The sequence below is a fragment of the Vitis vinifera genome, chromosome 7, assembly GCF_030704535.1.
Source record: "Vitis vinifera cultivar Pinot Noir 40024 chromosome 7, ASM3070453v1".
NCBI lineage: Eukaryota > Viridiplantae > Streptophyta > Magnoliopsida > Vitales > Vitaceae > Vitis > Vitis vinifera.
In genome coordinates, this window is record NC_081811.1 from 7,414,040 (window position 1) to 7,432,132 (window position 18,093).

The 18,093-nt window shown below is 36.6% G+C and overlaps 3 protein-coding genes and 1 long non-coding RNA gene across 5 annotated transcripts; 1 reads left to right on the top strand and 3 right to left on the bottom strand.

Annotated features, from left to right (window-relative positions):
• Nucleotides 1–1,826: 1,826 nt before the first annotated feature.
• Nucleotides 1,827–8,746, bottom strand: LOC100251533 (protein NRT1/ PTR FAMILY 5.2). 2 transcript variants are annotated; one of them, XM_059737981.1, is made up of 5 exons: nucleotides 8,491–8,746; nucleotides 4,670–8,159; nucleotides 4,126–4,343; nucleotides 3,104–3,675; nucleotides 1,827–2,951 (listed from the first exon to the last, which is right to left on the bottom strand). In XM_059737981.1, the coding sequence occupies exons 2-5, from the start codon at nucleotides 4,806–4,808 to the stop codon at nucleotides 2,051–2,053; spliced, it is 1,830 nt and encodes a 609-aa protein (XP_059593964.1). In that variant the 5' UTR covers nucleotides 4,809–8,159; nucleotides 8,491–8,746; the 3' UTR covers nucleotides 1,827–2,050. The 2 variants fall into 2 exon arrangements, with proteins under 2 accessions (XP_059593964.1, XP_010652401.1); XM_010654099.3 differs by lacking the exon at nucleotides 8,491–8,746 and having other exon boundaries at nucleotides 4,670–8,345.
• Nucleotides 8,747–8,937: 191 nt separating this feature from the next.
• LOC100263471 (heterogeneous nuclear ribonucleoprotein 1) lies at nucleotides 8,938–13,753 on the bottom strand. Its single transcript, XM_019221224.2, has 2 exons — nucleotides 13,331–13,753; nucleotides 8,938–10,419 (listed from the first exon to the last, which is right to left on the bottom strand). The coding sequence occupies exons 1-2, from the start codon at nucleotides 13,550–13,552 to the stop codon at nucleotides 9,316–9,318; spliced, it is 1,326 nt and encodes a 441-aa protein (XP_019076769.1). The 5' UTR covers nucleotides 13,553–13,753; the 3' UTR covers nucleotides 8,938–9,315.
• Nucleotides 13,754–15,480: 1,727 nt separating this feature from the next.
• LOC132254061 (uncharacterized) lies at nucleotides 15,481–16,461 on the bottom strand. Its single transcript, XR_009466029.1, has 2 exons — nucleotides 16,370–16,461; nucleotides 15,481–16,288 (listed from the first exon to the last, which is right to left on the bottom strand). It is a non-coding gene; the product is annotated as an uncharacterized LOC132254061 (long non-coding RNA).
• Nucleotides 15,574–17,656, top strand: LOC100256663 (uncharacterized). Its single transcript, XM_010654101.3, has 4 exons — nucleotides 15,574–15,683; nucleotides 16,035–16,123; nucleotides 16,260–17,295; nucleotides 17,369–17,656. The coding sequence occupies exons 1-4, from the start codon at nucleotides 15,600–15,602 to the stop codon at nucleotides 17,447–17,449; spliced, it is 1,290 nt and encodes a 429-aa protein (XP_010652403.1). The 5' UTR covers nucleotides 15,574–15,599; the 3' UTR covers nucleotides 17,450–17,656.
• Nucleotides 17,657–18,093: the final 437 nt, after the last annotated feature.

Genomic DNA, 18,093 nt, shown 5'->3' on the forward strand with positions numbered 1-18,093 from the left:
TTTGCTTTTTCCCCGCAACTTTTTAATTATCAATTAACAAGCATATGCTTCTCTATAATTTGTCTGTGTTATATTCTTTGCCTCTTGTCCTTTGCCTATAAATAATCGAGGCCACAAATTTGTGTGAATAGGATTTGTTTATTGATAATGGCAATAGAATATTCAAAATATTTCTTTTTAAATAATAAAAGTTAATTCTTTCTCCGTCAATCAACATCTTGATTATAATTTAGAAATGAAAATGTGGTATTTAGTTCTTCTAAAGTAGGTATGAAATCTCATATTCTACGTTGAGATCAATCAACATAAAAGCATGTATAATGCTTTGGCGCAAACTAGATCAACTTCTAGCAACTCTTGTCCTATATGATGAAAAAGGCATATATAGACGGCATAGAATAGAATACAGTTGGGAAGGCAAAATTTAATCATTAACCAATGATAGAATTTTTTTTAGAAAAAAAAATGATTATTTAAAAAAAAGTATGAATAAAATAATATGGTTTGTAAAGACAAATTGCATGTAATAACAATGTGACCATTGAACTCTTTTTTTAAAATATATATATATATATATATAAAAGAAAAAAATAAAATTTGACATGAATTTTTCTTTTAAAAAGGCAAATTCAATATTTTTTTTATTGTTTTTATTGTTTTTACATTAAAATCGTCTTTTTGAAAAGATTAATTTAATTATTTTTTATACTACTCATGTTTTTTCAAAAGATCACAAAAATTATGAACTCGTCTTTTATGGCAAAGTCCTATGGGATATTTTCATCCTTGACAACCTAGGAAACTTGAACTTACTCTCCTTAATCATGACATAGATGGGGAATCTTTCTAGTAGCTTGGGTCTGCAGATAATTAATTAAGATCTTCAGCTATCAAGGGGATATGCTTAGACTGACTAGTGGTTTGCACTTTTAAGGAGACAAAGTTGCAGCCTAGACAGTTATTTGGATTAAACTTTTTTAATCCCCCCAAATTAACAAAATATTCCTTCATGATTAGGGGTATTAAATCCACTTACTTAAGTGTAGTTGGACACAAAGTTATATTTTTTGGGGAATCTGAGTAATGAAACGAGGATTGGTAGTGCAAAAAAGAACAAGTATAAAAATAAAGAAAAACCACTTGTGTACTCTTGTGGAGTGATTGAATGGCACAATAGAAAATATATATTTCAAAGCAGTACTAATTAAGGGTGACTGATGTATTAAAGCTACTACATAGTATTACATTGTGAAACCTGAATCAATTTTATTACGTTTTGCACGAGATGTTGGGGGTCGAGTTCCCCCTTGAGCTCACAAGAATCAAGCTACTCAATTAGCTTGGGGGTTTCCTCTTGGAGAATTTTTTTTTTATTTTTTTTTATTTTTTTATGTAATGAATGATGAATTTGTATCTATTGTATATTTAACCCAATTTTTTTTAGAGTGTGACCGTAATTGAAAAAAGTTTTTCGAGCGTTTTACTATTATAATCCATCATTTCTTTTAATAGGTGAATTATTGAGTGTTGGTGCACTTCATAAAAATCATATTGACTTGATTCATCCCCTTGAAACTAAACTAAACACCAAACAATGATTAAGTAAATTCAAATCAAAATATTTGCATTTTGAAATAGATGAAGCGAAGTGATCAACCAAGATTCAACAATCATTAGTTTTAGCCTCAGTTGGTAAGCACCAATGAGGAGATATACTTCTTGAGAATCCAGGGGTGCATGTAATTGATTGGGAGTGTGTAGTTTTTTCTATTTCAGATTAACCAGGCTGTGATTTGGTTGCTGCGTTCTTAAAAATGAACGAAAAGTTCAGAATCTTGAGAGACGGTCTTGAATTAGAGAACCTCCATGGAAGTACAAATTTCTTTCATCACAGTCTCAATAAGCTTTGTATGACATCTTTGTGACCACCAAAAACAAGCAAAAACAAGGACGATCCGGATGCCATCACCATGAGTTTTACAGTGATGGTGTATTAATTTCAAGTATGAAAGAAGGTAAAAGATTATCTTCTAACAAAATACAAGTTTAATCAGCCTAGTCCCTTCAAAAGGACTTCGTTAACTTGAGATCTAGCTTCACTTGGTGAAGTTTCCATGGCTTTCTGTAGTTCTCTTTTGGATTCCGTCATGTCCACATCCACATTATAAACATAGAACTTTGCGACCACGAGGAAGAAGAGGAAGTTGACGAAGCTCAAGATGGCATAGAATGCATAAAAATAGTCCAAATGAGAAACGTTTAGATTATTCTCAATCCACCCTTGGCCATGCTTCTTAGTTATATCAGAAACTGTTGATAGAAGAAAACTACTGAGGAAACTCCCAACTCCCAAGCTGGTTGTGAAATATGAAGTACCGAGGCTTTTCATTCCTTGAGGTGCTTGGTCATAGAAGAACTCGATCTTGGCCACTTCCACAAAGGTATCAGCAATACCCATCAGAGCAAACTGAGGGAGGAGAATGAAAATAGTAAGAGGGACAGTTTGCGTTTTACCGAAAATTCCATTTTCTCTTGCGACCCTGAGTCTCCTCATTTCGGCTAAGCAAGCAGTGACCATGACAATGATTTGAAGCACGATGCCAATTCCAATTCTCTGCAACATTGTGATCCCCCTTGGATTCCCTGTATACTTTCGAACTAATGGAACGAACCAGCGGTCATAGATTACTATGCTTATCAACATGAAGATTGTTACAAATGCTGTGAGACAAGCTGGAGGAATAACAAAATTTGGGCCCATGTTCCTATCAAGAGTGTCGCCTTGTTTGATAAAAAGTGTGGACACCTGAACTAACATGGTGCTAGGCAAGAATGTAGAAACCAAAATGGGAATCATTTTGATCATTTGCTTAGTTTCTTCAACTTGGGTCACTGGACAAAGCATCCAAGGTGAGGTTGGCCCACTCTTTACAGCGGCTTTGTCTAGTAGTCTGCAGGCAATATTGCAGAGATGAAGGTTAGAAATAAGCAAAAAGATACAGAAATCCAGCTGGTTTCCATTTCAAAAGCTATGCTTCGAACAGTGATAAAAGAAAAGCAAGAAAAGTAAATGTTTGGAGCTTCTACCAGTGAAGAAAATGACCTTAGTGAAGGGGTATGATCGATTCTAAAAGTCCTAGATTTGGCATACTCGTCCAAGTTCAGCTCATGAAGCTCTTTTGGGTCATTTGGGACATCCACCTTCCTCTTCTTCACTGCAGCCACAAGTACCATAAACATCCTAGTGAAGGGACTCCCTGAAGGCACTTTGTGCCTATAGAAGGGGGTACCCACCAAGAACACCGAGACTGAAATTGCCAGCCCAAGTGTGGGAAGGCCATAGCCAAGGCTCCACCCAACGGTATCTTGTATATACACAAGGAAAGTATTGGAGAAGAGGGTACCAAAGAAAATGCTAAACATCCACCAATTGAAAAAGGAGAGCTTCTGAATTCTTTCCTTGGGCTGGAAGTCATCGAATTGGTCTGCTCCCATGGTTGAGATGTTGGGCTTGGTTCCACCAGTTCCAGCTGCAATTATGTAAAGAGCCAGATAGAATATAGCCACTTGGAACGTTGAGGCCCGTTTGTCACAGTCCTCATCTTTCACCCCATGACCGCATGACGGAGGCTTTAGTGCTGGCAGCGAAACTGCTAAGGTTAACAGACCCATTCCCTGTTTGTTACAGAAACAGGCAGGTTATTTGATGATGTCAAATTCATAAAAAAAAAGTTAAGAGTCCATTCATTTTATCATATTAGGGGCAGTACAGCTTGAATTGAAGAACAGCCTGACCAAAGGATAGGAGCTTCTGGGTGCTCATTACTTGGGTTAAGTCACCTTGGACAAGTTTGGAGCCTTGGAGCCCCTTTAGCTCACTCCTGCTGTCCACTTTGACAACCATTTTATCTTTGATCAGACAATGCTAAGAAATGGGACTGTTTGGATTCCAACAAACAGTCCCCTCCTCAAGCCCGCAGGCAAAAATATCATAATATGTGTGGATTTGATTTGAAATAAGCCAAGATTACACAAGTATACTTAGACTAAATACGTATGGTGTATGTCAGCTTGCATGTGGGCATATTCACGTTTACAGCCATAAAAATGGGGATCGGGTACTACCAAGAGATAAATGCCTGATGCAATGACAAAAGTCCAGTACCGGCCAAGATGAGCATCTGCAATGTAAGCACCTAAAATCGGAGCCATCCATACGGTACCAACCCAGTTGGTGACATTGTTTGCAGATTTAACAGTGCCTTCATGGAGCTCCCTTTTCAAATATAGCACTAGGTTTGAAGCAATCCCATAATATGCCATCCTCTCAAACACTTCATATCCTACAAAAGCATATTCACAAAAGGAAGAATTCTTATGCAAAGCTCTTAATCTCAACTATACACAAAAATCTCATACCATATGTATAGATTGAAAAAACAGATCAAGAAAAGAAGACCAAGTGACTCTAGCTAAATGTGAGAAGAGTCCAATAAGGGTTCCCCACATGAGAAGAGAAAGAAGTGTCCTTCTAGGTTAAGGGTTCCCCACATGCATCCACCCTTTTTCACTTATCCAACAGTCCTTCATTCTTACATGCCCTTATTTCAGGGACTTTTGAGGCTCAATAAAGAGAGTTGGGTGTCACTTAAAACTTAGGGTAACATACCTACAATGAAGGAACAAGCTCTCCATCTTCCAGTCTTCGATCTTAGGATAGGTCTACCCTTGAGATCCACAGTCCCATCTTCTGTGTACTCCTCTCTTCCATCCCCGCCACCTCTCTCTTCAGCTACTGTTGTAGACATGGTAGCCAAAAAGAGATAGCAACCCTTAGATTATGCTTGGAAATCATGTGAGCATATAGCTTTTTATAAAGTTATGGGACAGGTGAATGTAAGGCCTTTCCAACACCTAAAACTACAGGCTTTCCACTTGTTTTAACTGTTCACCTCTGTTTTATCAAGCCTCTTAATGCATCTTAGCAGTCACAGCCACAACCAGCACATACCTCCATTTGTCTACTTCTGTATTCTTTTCTCAGACTTTGCCTATAAACCATCGACTGATTTAGCAGCTGTGGGAGCAATATTGACACGTAGCAGAAAGAGTTCATAAGCCACAAATTTGTGTGAAGGGATTTGTCTTTTTGGTGAAGGCATCAAATCAAATTATAAAACAAATCAAAGTTAAATTCCTTCTCAATCATTCAACAACCTTTGTCTTTAGTTTTTACAAATTAGGAAAAACTAAAAGATTCTAAGCTAGGACCAATCCAGCATTAACTGAAAATAGATGTGCTTCAACCATACTACAAGCATAGTTAATTGAAACTGTGAAATATTTGCTCAAAAACATCTGCTTTCTAGAGTATATTCTTGCTTCTTGGATGGATTAGGAAAAAGCCCTACATATGGCATAGGGTAGAAAAGAGAATTACATCCAATTTCCAAGCAGTTTGAAAAAATGCTTAAGGCATGCAGACAAACCCAACTCCAAGCTTGATCCAAATCTTTTTTCAGTTCCTGCAATAATATGCTCAACAGGGTAACAGTCTTATTCTTTTGTCACAGGCCTTTGCTCACTTTCCCTTTGGCCTCTTCCTTGGAGCTTTCGGTTGGCCAAGTGCTTGGACATTCCAACTTGTTAAACAAATTGTATGAATTCCCACATGTTATACTCAACCTAAATCCAATAACAACTTGTTTCTTAATACTTAGAACCGGGGTTTGAGAGTGATTCTGGTTAAAATATATCTATCTCCCCTGTTAGAAACCCTTTCATATGAAACACATTTAAAAGTAATCTTTTAATGTTTGGATATGAAATTTAGAAAGTGTTTTCATAATGCAACATATAGTAAAAAAAAAATATTAAAAAATTAAAAAAAAAAATCTATGAATTCTTTAAGTATTTAAAAGTGGTTTTAAAAAAATTGTCAAATACCTTATTTTTATGAGAAAGAGCTTTCGAGTGTCGAGAAGCACTTTTAATCCCTTTCAAAATCACACCCAAGCGAGCTCTTTATCCACCCAATTTATGCACTTAAACCTCATAAAAAATTGAATGCAAAACTTAGATTGCCAATAAAACAACCTCAAGGGAAAGTTTCACTTAAGAAATAGATGTGAAATGAATTTTGGAAACCCATTTATTGCTTTTTAAAAAGCATATTTAACAGCATTAAAGGGACATGCTCCTAGAGGATGACGCCAGGAGGTTGAATCCTGTGGCCTCGCTGAGGCAGGTGACTAGTCAAGAAAACAAAGGGAGGCTAATAGAGAAAGAGGGGAAAGAAAAAAAAATGAATAGAGTCAATAGACCAAGACACTGACAATGCTTATAGATGAAGCCAAGAAACATTAAAGACAAGACCACATTGTTCAATACAACCCAAGGAATCAAAGAACGAAAAGAAGCTCAAATGCCTCCAAAACAGAATTTAATTCTTCCCTTATTTTGGGTTCACCTCAAAGGGGAGACACCACTACTAGCCACATATCCTGTTTCTTTGGATGATATTAGGGCATGGTTATCAACGACAAAAAACATGGATAGCAAAAAATTTCGAGGAATGGGATAGATGCAGTGCATGAGACCCCCCTCATGAATGCTAACCATCTATTTACGATCATTTTGATAAAGAAAACCCAAGGGTATCGACAAGACGAGAAGGCACCAAGGTCAATGGTAGGGCTCTCCACAGATCAACTATAAGCAGAACTTGTTTGTCCTGCCGAGAGACTTGGTTCAATTGTGACCGTAACCCTTTGAGCCATGAGAACCATGAGAAGTGTTGGAGGGCCTTGTGAAGAAGAAGACGAAGCCACCTGAAACCGACACCCAACCCGGTTGTTGTCAATCCCCCACTTAATGGCACCTGCTCTGGGGAACAAGATCTGTCCAACCAGGACAACTGGGGTTTACTTTGTAGGAACATGAACTCTAGGAAAAACTGCATAACTAGCTGTCCGAAACCTGTTTCCAGAGGTAGGGGAAGCAAGCCATAGCTAATTGAATAACGAAAAAGTTCCATTTGGCACGAGTCCTAAAACCTCACGTATGAAATCATAACTGACATTTTAACAAGCATTACTGATATAAGAAGGGGTAAGACGGAAAATCCACAAACAATAGGTGGTTAGGCCACTTCTGGAGCATCAGCTTCAAGTGGAAGAGCAATTTAATTGGGAGAGGATTCATAGAAAACATCATTTTAATCAAAAGCCCACAATTGCAAGCAAGCTCTGTGATTGACTCCAACCAAATCCTCTACCTGCAATGATACATTATAGTCCACCCACAACGATGTAAGTGTGGTAATAGTGAAAAGCAGTAGCCAAGGGGATACAGATACAAAGCAGTTCCAGCATCCCTCGCAAGGATCAGATATCTATTTTCCCAGGTTTATGCCACTGCAGATAGCCTACATATCCATCCACCAACCAGGAATACTGGACTTACAACAAACAGACAGAGAGTGCTGTCCAGAGACACAAATTCCACTAGCTCTTCTGAGGCTGATTTTTTACCTCATTGAACTTCAGAAGAGAACAAATTATCAATACTTCACAGGCAAAATTTTGTTTAAAGAAAAATAGTCGAGCATAAGCAAATGGCATTATCCTGCACATCAATGCCAAAAGCCACAGAAAAGTTTGATATTGAGATCACAAAAAACAAGGGTACCGAGAATAAGCAGAAAAATTAAGGTGATTCAGCCTTGGGCAGATGGCAAAGGATCTATCAATGCAATACCAAATATTTCTTGCAGGATCAACCAATACCAGTTCGATCCTACTTTGAATGATTTGCCTGGCTACACCAGCAAAGCTAAACTAAACCACCAAACTAGTAAAACTATTAAACTACTGAGAATTTCAGCTAGAACTAAAAAGATGCAAACCAAAAACTACTTTATGGGTACTCTTAAACCAAAACAACCTGAACATTTAGTGATTGAAGTCAGCCGCATACATCACAATCTGGTCAAAATATAACAGGAATGGGGAAAATTTACAGAACAAAATAACCAAAAGTAAACAATGAAAAACATGGAACAACCAAGGAGAAGAATGTCAGATGCCGAGATAAGTCCCTCCTGCCTTGCCATGCACTTGGTGAATATGATTGATTTTAGGGATCGATCAGCTTGCATGCTTGCAACATTAAAGCATAAAAACAATGTTAGGGTAACCAAGACTGACCTTGTCTTCTTACACAACTGGTGAGAAGACACTATATCTAAATTAGTTTGAGGTCCACTAAAAGAAGAGCAACAAAAAGAAAAATAAACCATGTTATGCTATCCTTTCAAGTTTCACCTTCCCAAAAAGGAAAAAAAAAAAAGATTTCAAGGTTTACTTTTCTTTTCCTCCCAACAGGCAAAACCATAGGTTGCAAAAGAGTAATTATAATAGAAACACCTAAAAAGCAAATTAAAAGAGGAACATAAAGCTAACTACCCTTCTAACTTCAAATTACACATACCACAACCTGTTCGAACTTGGAAGACTCTGGTCCCCATCAATAAACTGCATGAAAGATCAAGTGAACATTGCATCATCAAGTGAATCCACTTTAAATTCCTGCCCATGCCACAAATCTCATTTAAATTTATTTTCCCTTTTTGACTTCCCCGAGTTCCAAATTAGAAGACGATATCTCTCTCCTGTACAAAAGGGCAAAATATAGGAGGAAAATGATTATGCCTTTTTATTGTACGTCAACTACCACTATGATTAGCAATACCCCCTATGCAGAGATCAACCCAGGTGACATAGAGATCCACCCATAATACCAAGATACTGCACTACACCTTTATCTCTAGTCCTCTTTCTCTAGCATATAAAATGTAGTAGCTACTGAACTACTATTGTTATCCAGTCTAAGCTTCAAAGCATATAGGTTCACACCAGCAAACCAGACTGCCAGAGATTTAAGGCTAAAGCAATATGCCTTTAACAAAATACTAGTTATCATCAATACCCACAATAATAACGAAGTTTAATAGAAGCTACTCTAGCTTTAACAGTAGAAAGACGAGGAAAAAAGCTTCAATAAGCTAGCAGACAACCACAGAAAAGCCAAAGCTAAGCACTATAACTTAAAAGCAAATGCTAGTAAATTAGAAATAACACTACTACTCAGAACTACTAGCCATTATATACTAGCAGGATAAACAACTGCAAACTACTACTGAGATTCAAGCAATCCAACCAGTCCCAGGATCTGTCGCCATCATGCAGAAGATTTCACAATGAGGAACAAGTGTGAACGCCAAAGATTCATGTGAAGGAAACTAAAGCATCTTTATCACTGCTGTTGGGCCTGCCTCTGAGCACCACCATAGCCACCACCATAACCAGCAGCACCTTGTGAAGGGTCAGACCTCCAGCCAGCATTTGAATACCCTTGATTTCCATTGGCATCACCATAGCCACTCCCCATGTAGCCACCACCTGTCCCCTGTTCTCCGCTAGCACTACCACCAGAACTAGGTGCACTTCCAGCACGGCCACCAGCAGCCCCATATCCCCCAGAATAAGAACCATCACTCCCACCATAGTTACCATATCCAAAACCTTGACTTCCATATCCAGAAGCGCCACTTGGAGATTGACCCATTGGTCCAGAAACACCAGCACCACCCGGAGCATTCCAAGGACCTGTAGCTCCATAGGCTGCATTTGAACCATAGCCTGAAGCACCATATCCAGAAGGAGTTTGGTTGTTCCATTGGCTTTTCATAGCACCAGGTGGGCCACTTACATAACCAGCATTAGGAGCATTCGGGTTTCCATACGCCCCAGCAGGACCGCCAAATCCAGTATTGGCACTTCCATAACCACCAACACCATAACTCCCATAACCACCATAACCAACAGCACTATTTGCTGCTCCATAGCCATAACCTGGTGCACCATAGCCAGAATATGGTGGGAAACCACCACCAGTGGTCTGAGGTGGCATGAATCTATTACCATCCATTCTACCTTCATATGCACTTGTATTAGCACCAGAAGCACCATAGCCTTGGTAGCCTCCACTACGGCCACCACCACCAGGATTTGCATCTTTAGGGAGGGCTCGTTTCACCTCTACAAGCTTACCATTCAAATCATGGAAGGTCTTATGTAAAACTCGATCAACTGCATCTTCAGTGTCAAAGGATATGAATCCAAACCCACGGGGACGTTGAGTATTTTGGTCATACATTACTACTACATCCGTTACATGACCATAAGTCTCAAAGTACTGACGAAATCCTTCCTCAGTAAGGGTGGAAGGCAACCCTCCAACAAATATCTTTTTGGTTTTAAAATTTCCTCCCATGCCTGATGAGCTTCTGCCAGTATTAGAATTTCCAGGTCTGGAGGTGTGCTGTTCTTCTCTTGATAAAGCCCTTTTAGCCTCCACCTGAGTAGCCAAAGTGGAATTTTTCATTCAATAGGTTAGTAGATAAAGTGTAATTTCAAACTGCAGGAGAAACATGAATACATGCATGCATACATAGGTTCTCTGACACACACAAACGCCTCAACTTATTAAAGATTTTTTTATAGGTAACTAAGAGATTGTATTAGTAATGCCTAGAAGCGGTGAAAAAAGTACAAACAAAGAATAAAAACAACGCCCAAAACTTATTAAAGATCCAACAAGAAAGCTGAAAATGGAGCAAAATAGGAAAAACCACTAAAAGGGAACAGCTGGATTCAACATATTTGGACCACCTTTCAAGCAGGAACCATGTTGGCCTGTTTGTTTTTGTGTGTCTAGAATCATATTTGGACAATCTTTCAAAGAGGACCCTTGTTGACCTATTCAGTTGTATGTCAGTACAATTTTGAGAAACTTTGGGATCCAATGAACCCCTTTATATGTAATGAAAACCTTTTATACGTATAATAGTAATAGAAAACAATTTTGTTCATTTGAGCCGAAATTCTACCAAGGTGGGCAGATTTTTCCATTATCTAAACCATTTCTAACAGTAAGCATGGATACATTCATGAAGAAGAGAATCAATGCAGAAAAGTTTCAAATTTTATGTAATCAAATTTTCCACAGCATCCCAAGCATGGACAATCGAAATGCACAAGCATAAGAGAGACGTGCTAATTTAAAACTACCAAAGAACTACAATAGAAAGCCATAATAATGCCGCTAACGAGAATCAACATCACTTAAAATGATACCATATTCAATTTGAAAAAAAAAATTCTATCTTATAGAAATAATGAATGCCGAAAAAAGGGCATAGAAAATACCCAATTTGATGAATCCATAAATTAACACAAGAATTACTCTTCAAATCAACAATCACAGAATTCTTTGTCCTTTCAAACAGAAAAAATTACACAACCAAACCCATTGGCCAACAAAGGTAATCTCACAATTCAGTGAAAATGTTTCCAATCCCTAAGAATTAGAACATGCAAGAGAACTATTTATCCAAAGAGATTTCACCAAACATATATTAATGACAATCAGCTGGTTGCTAAGAAAACTGAGTAAAATAAAATAAAATCTCTCAATATCTATGTATTATACGAATATGATCTTAGTTCCAGAAGAAGTGTTGGGTGTTTGAGATCACAGATGTGGAAAAATCTTACATTACATTCAAAATTTTAGTTTCTCTTCCCCTTCCTGTGTGCTTTGTTGGCAATCAAACAAACATTAAAACTTAAAAGGTAAGAAAACCCAAAACGTGTAGAATTCAAATAAACATGTAAAAATGGATAAAAACAATCACAGCCATAAAAATATGCAGAATAGGCGAACTTCAATAGCCCAAAGGGGTGTACAATATCCATTATTAGGGAATCAAGGAAACAAAAATTTCCAGTGAACTGAGTCTGATACAAATATCTCTGTTAGATGAGCCAAGTATTCCATTTTCTTTTAAGGAAACCAAAACAACATACCATCAGGACCACATTTTGTACTTGTCCTTCTCTCCCTCAGTTTCTCAGCAACCAAACAGAGGGAAAATAGTAAATATCCAAATACTATGTGCAATTTCATATCAATAAAAAAAAGATTAAAAAAATATGCAAAACCAATCAACACAAAAAATAAGACACCAAGATATCAAAACAGCAGGTCACAAACATTATAGATCAATTTAAACCCAAAAAAAAAAAGCATCAACACTCGTCAAAAGCAAAAATAAATAAATAATAATACAAGGTTTAAAATTTTTTATTCTCTTTCTTTTCTTTCATTTGCACATCAACCACTGTTCCAGACAGCAAAGATATCCAAATATCCAATTGGATAACAAATGAGAAAACCATTAAAGATGCAGAAAGGGCAAACATTTGCATTTCAACAAGACAGAAAAAAGGGTGCAGACTATCACTGTTTGGGACCTGAGAGAATAAAACCACTGCTTAACCCAAGCTGATACAATCACCTCTCTTAGATGAGCCAAGTATTCATGTTCTTTAGCAAAATCAAGAAAAATACCATGTGAACCAAATTGTAGTTTTTTTTCCCTCTTCCTCAGTTTTCTCGGAACCAACCAGAGGGAAAATCACAAAGATATATGAATATTCATGTATAATGCCATATCGGATGAAAAAATATGAAGTTAGGCAAAAACAATCAAAGATTAACACAGATACCAGAAACCCAGAACTCAAAACACCAAGCTACAAACATTACAGTCCAGAAATACAGACAAAAGAATCAATACAACCAAAAACAAAGGGAAAAAAATCAATTTTTATTTTAAAAAATCTGGATATCAAAACCAATAATTATTAACAATGAAAAAAATGGATAACAATTGGACAAGCCCATTAAAGAATTGCACAAAAGAACAAAATCCCAGAACCTAAAACAGTCAAAGACTGATATAAAATCCCAGAAAAAGTGAAGAAAATATTCATTACCAATAAAAGAAACAATTTCACAATAAGAGTTAAGAGCTACAGAAACAGGCATCTTAAATTCCAACCCACTGAAAAATAAAGAAAAATAAGGCAAGCCCATTTAACAAAATTTAAATTCCATCCCATCAATGGCGTGCTTCTACTGAAGAATGCACAAAATAACAAAAACCTAGAGCCCAAAAAATTCAGAAACAAACCCAAATTTCCAAAACACCAAAGAAAATAATCTAACAATCGAAAATAATTTTCTAACAAATGTAAAGAACCACTGAACCAATTACCCGAAATTCCAAACCAGTGAAAAAATAAAGAAACACAATAATGATCAAAACCCTCGTAACAAACGAAATCATCAAAAGCCCAGAAAAATTAAAATCTAAACAAATGCAACTAGGCAATGAAACGACACAGAATGAAGAATCCCTCACCGTTCTCCCATCAATGGTGTGCTTCTCCTGAAGAACTGCATCGAGAACGGAAGGATCTGCGAATACCACAAAGCCAAAGCCTCTGGGTCGACCAGTGGTCTTGTCCCGCATAATAACTGTCTGCGTGACGTCCCCGTACTGGTTAAAGTACTCTTTGAGCTTCTCCTCTGTAGTGTCCCATGGTATGCCTCCTACAAATAGCTTTCCTTCGTCTGAGTCCATGTTTCTCTCTCTAGAATCTGCTTTATCCCTGTCTCTCTAGAATCTGTTGTTTGCCTCTCTAGAATTTCATGTGTCTCTCTACTGTGTGCTTCCTTCCCTTCGGGGCCTGCAAGGGAAGAACGAATAGGGGGTTAGGGTTTGTTGCAAGGCGTTGCCCGACCAAATATCCATGATCTCTTTATACGACGTCGTTTCACCATATGAACGACGTCGTTTCGCCATAAGAACGACGTCGTTTCATGTGGGCCATTCCGTGAGTTCACTATCTTTGAGTTGGAGTGCTTTAATTGCTTGTAATAAAGTAGAAGTGTGTTTGTGCACCCTTCTTACCACACGTGCGCCATACTTGTAACTTTCTACCTAAATTTGCAAATAAAATTTATATTTAATATATAAGAAAAAATAGTACAATTTGTTCACTATTTTTTTAATTTATATTTTTGTTCAAAAATAATTTAAAAAAATAATCAAGACATCATATTATTAAATCTAAAAAATTAATATTTAAAAAATATTAAAAATATTTTAATATCTCAACACCCTCTCTACCTAGAAATGCAACCACTCATCATCACACCATTGATTTACCTTTTTAACAAGTGCCCACATGTTGGTTGGTTGGGAGATGAGAATGTTTACTCACAAACCCAAAAACAAAAATATTTTTATTTCACATTTTATCTCACTTTTTATTATTAATTTTATTTATTTTTTGGTTTTTATGGAAATATAATTTTAGGAATAAAAATTATTTGTAAATTACATTTAAAAGAATTTTTGACATTATTAGAAGATAAATTATGTAATAGGTAATTAGCTAAAGTTTTTAAAAATTAAGAATATGTTTGGTCGTGTGATTTATAAATAATTTTTTGTTTTTAAAATTTTTTAAATATTATTTGGTCGTTGTTTTTTCAAAATAATTTTTAAAAACAAAATGAAATAAATAAAAGAAAATAAATAAGAATTGTTTTCACCGATTTTTAAAAATAAAAGGAAAGTATGAGACTCGTTTGACCATATTTTCCAAAACTTATTTTTAAATTGTTTTTTATTTTTTAATTTTCTTTAATTTAAAAACAAGTTTAAGAAAATATGGTGAAGCGGGACCTAAAATCGAAAGGGCCACATTTTTTGGTTTTTATGGAAATATAATTTTAGGAATAAAAATTATTTGTAAATTACATTTAAAAGAATTTTTGACATTATTAGAAGATAAATTATGTAATAGGTAATTAGCTAAAGTTTTTAAAAATTAAGAATTTATTTGGTTGTGTGATTTATAAATAATTTTTTGCTTTTAAAAACAATTTTCTAATATTATTTGATTGTTGTTCTTTGAAAATAATTTTTAAAAATAAAATGAAATAAAGAAAAAAAATTGGAGAACAAGTAAGAATTGTTTTCACCAATTTTTAAAAATAAAAGGAAAACATTATACTCAACCATATTTTCTAAAATTTATTTTTAAAAGCTGTTTTTTATTTGTTAACTTTCCTTAATTTAAAAACAGTTTTTAAAAACAAGTTTAAAAAAATATGGCCAAATGGGGCCTAAAATCCAAAGTGTACCACATATTTATTTAATGATAATATTATATACCCTTTTTACACTTTTTTTTTTATTATTTATAAATTATTAATAATTGAATTGTGAGAAAGTTTCAATTCAAATTCCTTTTTCTATTTAAAAAATTGTTTTTAATTTTCAATAATAATATAATAATGATTATAAGATTAAGAAAAGGAATTAAAAGTAATGCATTACAGGCTGTTGATTGCACGCTGCCCATAATCATGAACTCCAACGGTCACTTTCCTTTTTGAAAACAAACCCTAGCTTTAAACTTCAAATTTCATGACCGTTTTGTCCTCCAGAGCCCCCACCTTTTTCTTTCCATCCAAACGCTCCTGTCTCTTTCTCTCGAATTTGCTCTCTCGGAACCCATGGAGAAGTACACCCTTTAAGCCAATCTTCATTTTCTTCTTGGGCTTCTTCCTACGTTGAACAAGTTTCAGAAAGATCAAGAAAGAGAGACTCGTCTGTAATGGGTTGTTTTCTTGCTTGTTTTGGGTCTTCCAAGGATGCCAAACGCCAGAAACAGAGGATCCATGTACTCCCTCGAGACCAGGTGAGCCCATGTTATGGAATGTCGTTTTGTTTTTCTCTCAACCTCTGTTTGATTTCAGAGAAAACCCAAGGAAAGAAAAGAAAAGAAACCGAACATAAGAAAGAAACTTTGTGTTTTTCTTTCTTGTCGGGCTTTCTTTTCATCAGAGAGCGGAACAGCCTACTCCAACTGGACCCATCCGTTTTAGTAGGCTCAGTTGTGCTGGGGTTCTGGTTTTTGGGTCCCAGATGATCAAAATTTTAGGACTCAGTACCATGTTTTCTTTTCTTTCCTTTCCTTTTCTCAGCATCCAAACAGAGCTCCAAAAGTTTTTTTAGTATAGAATTACTCAAATTCTGAAAATTACTGCAGAGGAATGGAAGTTTCAAGCCTGTGCAATCCATTGTCTCTCAGAAACAGGGGAGCATAGAACAACCCATCAGCCTGGTTTCAGAGATACGGTGAGTAGTACATTTACATAGGTTTTGGGTTTACATTCCTTCTTGATCATTGTTTTTCCTTTCGACAACAAAATCCCCAACCCGTTCCCTGAATTTTGCTTTTCTGCTTTTGGGATTTTCTGGGCTTTGGGTGTAGGGAGAAGCCGGAGGAACAATTGAGCTTCGCTGCAAGAAAGAAAGTTACATTCGATTCAAATGTGAGAACCTATGAGCCTATCTCAGTACATGGAAGTATTGAATCTTTACCAGAGAGCACTGGGGAGAAGGCGACGGAGGAAAACTTGGCAAAATCAAGCCGATCCAATTTACTGTCAGACGATGATTCAAACACATCTAGCTTGGGGTCTTATCCCCCAAATCATCGATACCAGAATTGCGCACAGAGTGATGATGAAGAGGATGAAATGCAGTACGAGGACAGTGATCTAGATGATGAGGACGATGAATACAATGATTCTGATGAGGAAGATAATGACATCTTAGGATCAAAGACTAGAATTTCTCCAGCTCAAGTGATTACAGAGGAGGTTGATCCCAAAGCCATATGTCCTTCCCCTCAAAGGGAACTGAAAACAATTGGGGCAAACCCAAACGCAAGGGATAGAAGCACATATGTTCATCCTGTACTAAACCCTGTTGAAAATCTTACTCAATGGAAAGCTGTGAAAGGAAAAGGGACACCACCATTGAAGCTGCAGAAGGAGAATCTCACATCAGATAAAGAACCACCAAGGCTTTCATTCAGCATGGAGCCCAATTTTAAGCAATCATCATTCAGCAACAAATCAAAAATCAATGAACCTGAGAACCTGAACCAGGAAATAGCAGTCAATGCAAGCCTTTCTACCTGGTTGGTTTCATCTGAAACCACACCCACCAACAAGACTAGCCCCATTGGTGTTGTTGATACTATTTCATATCAGAAAGGCGCGTCTTACACTTCAAACTCACCTAGAAGCCAAGAAGATCGGCCTATTTTGGGCGCATTAACCTTGGAAGAGATCAGACAATTCTCTGCATCTAATTCGCCTAGAAGGTCACCAACTCGAAGCCCTGATGATATGCCAATTCTAGGCACTGTTGGGACCTACTGGAGCCACACAGGACCAGCTAAGGACTCTGATTCAGCCTCATACAAAGGAATACCAAACACAACCAGCAAGTACAGAGAGGTATATACTTGAAGTGAGATTTTCTTTCATTAGGCAATGCTGGGTATTTGATGATATGCTGTGGATTTTACAGGACAAGAGAGTGAATTGGCACTCTACCCCATTTGAGGCAAGGTTGGAAAAAGCATTGAGCAAAGGTGTTCCTGAAGCTTAACTCTCTACTCATCCTCCTTGTGTATGATGTAAGGCAAGCTTGTGGAGAGGTTTTTTTGGATTATTGTTCTGTGTGTCTATTTCATAAGGTTCATCATCTCATATATGTCATCTTTGTGTGAATGTGATGCCTTTTTTCTGTGTACTTGTGTTGTAATTCCTTATTGGTTTCAATCAACAGTCAATAAAATAGAGTTTATTTGTCTAATTGCCTTAGTAGCTTTCACACTCTTTGGTTTCTTTCCTACCAAATATCTAAAAAATGCAAAGGGATAACTCTTTAAACCTTCCTACAATTCCTTCCCACAAGAGAATGTAATTTATTAATTCCTCTTCGCAGTTGCAAAGAACACATCTATTCGCCAATACCACCCTCTTATGAATCTGATCCATGGTCAATACCTTACCCCGACTAACTTCCTATGCAAATAAAAAGAAAAAAAAAGAAAGAAAACATTCTCTTAAAGGGATCCATGAATTCCAAATGATGACCACAAGAAAGGGAATTGCGGTCCCATGCTCCAGAATGGCATAAAAGGATTTAATAGAGAAGACCTTATTCCTAGAATCTATTCATACAATTTTATCCCTTGCTTTCCTCTCCATGGACTTTCCTGAAGCCTTGAAAAGAAATCCTAAATCTTG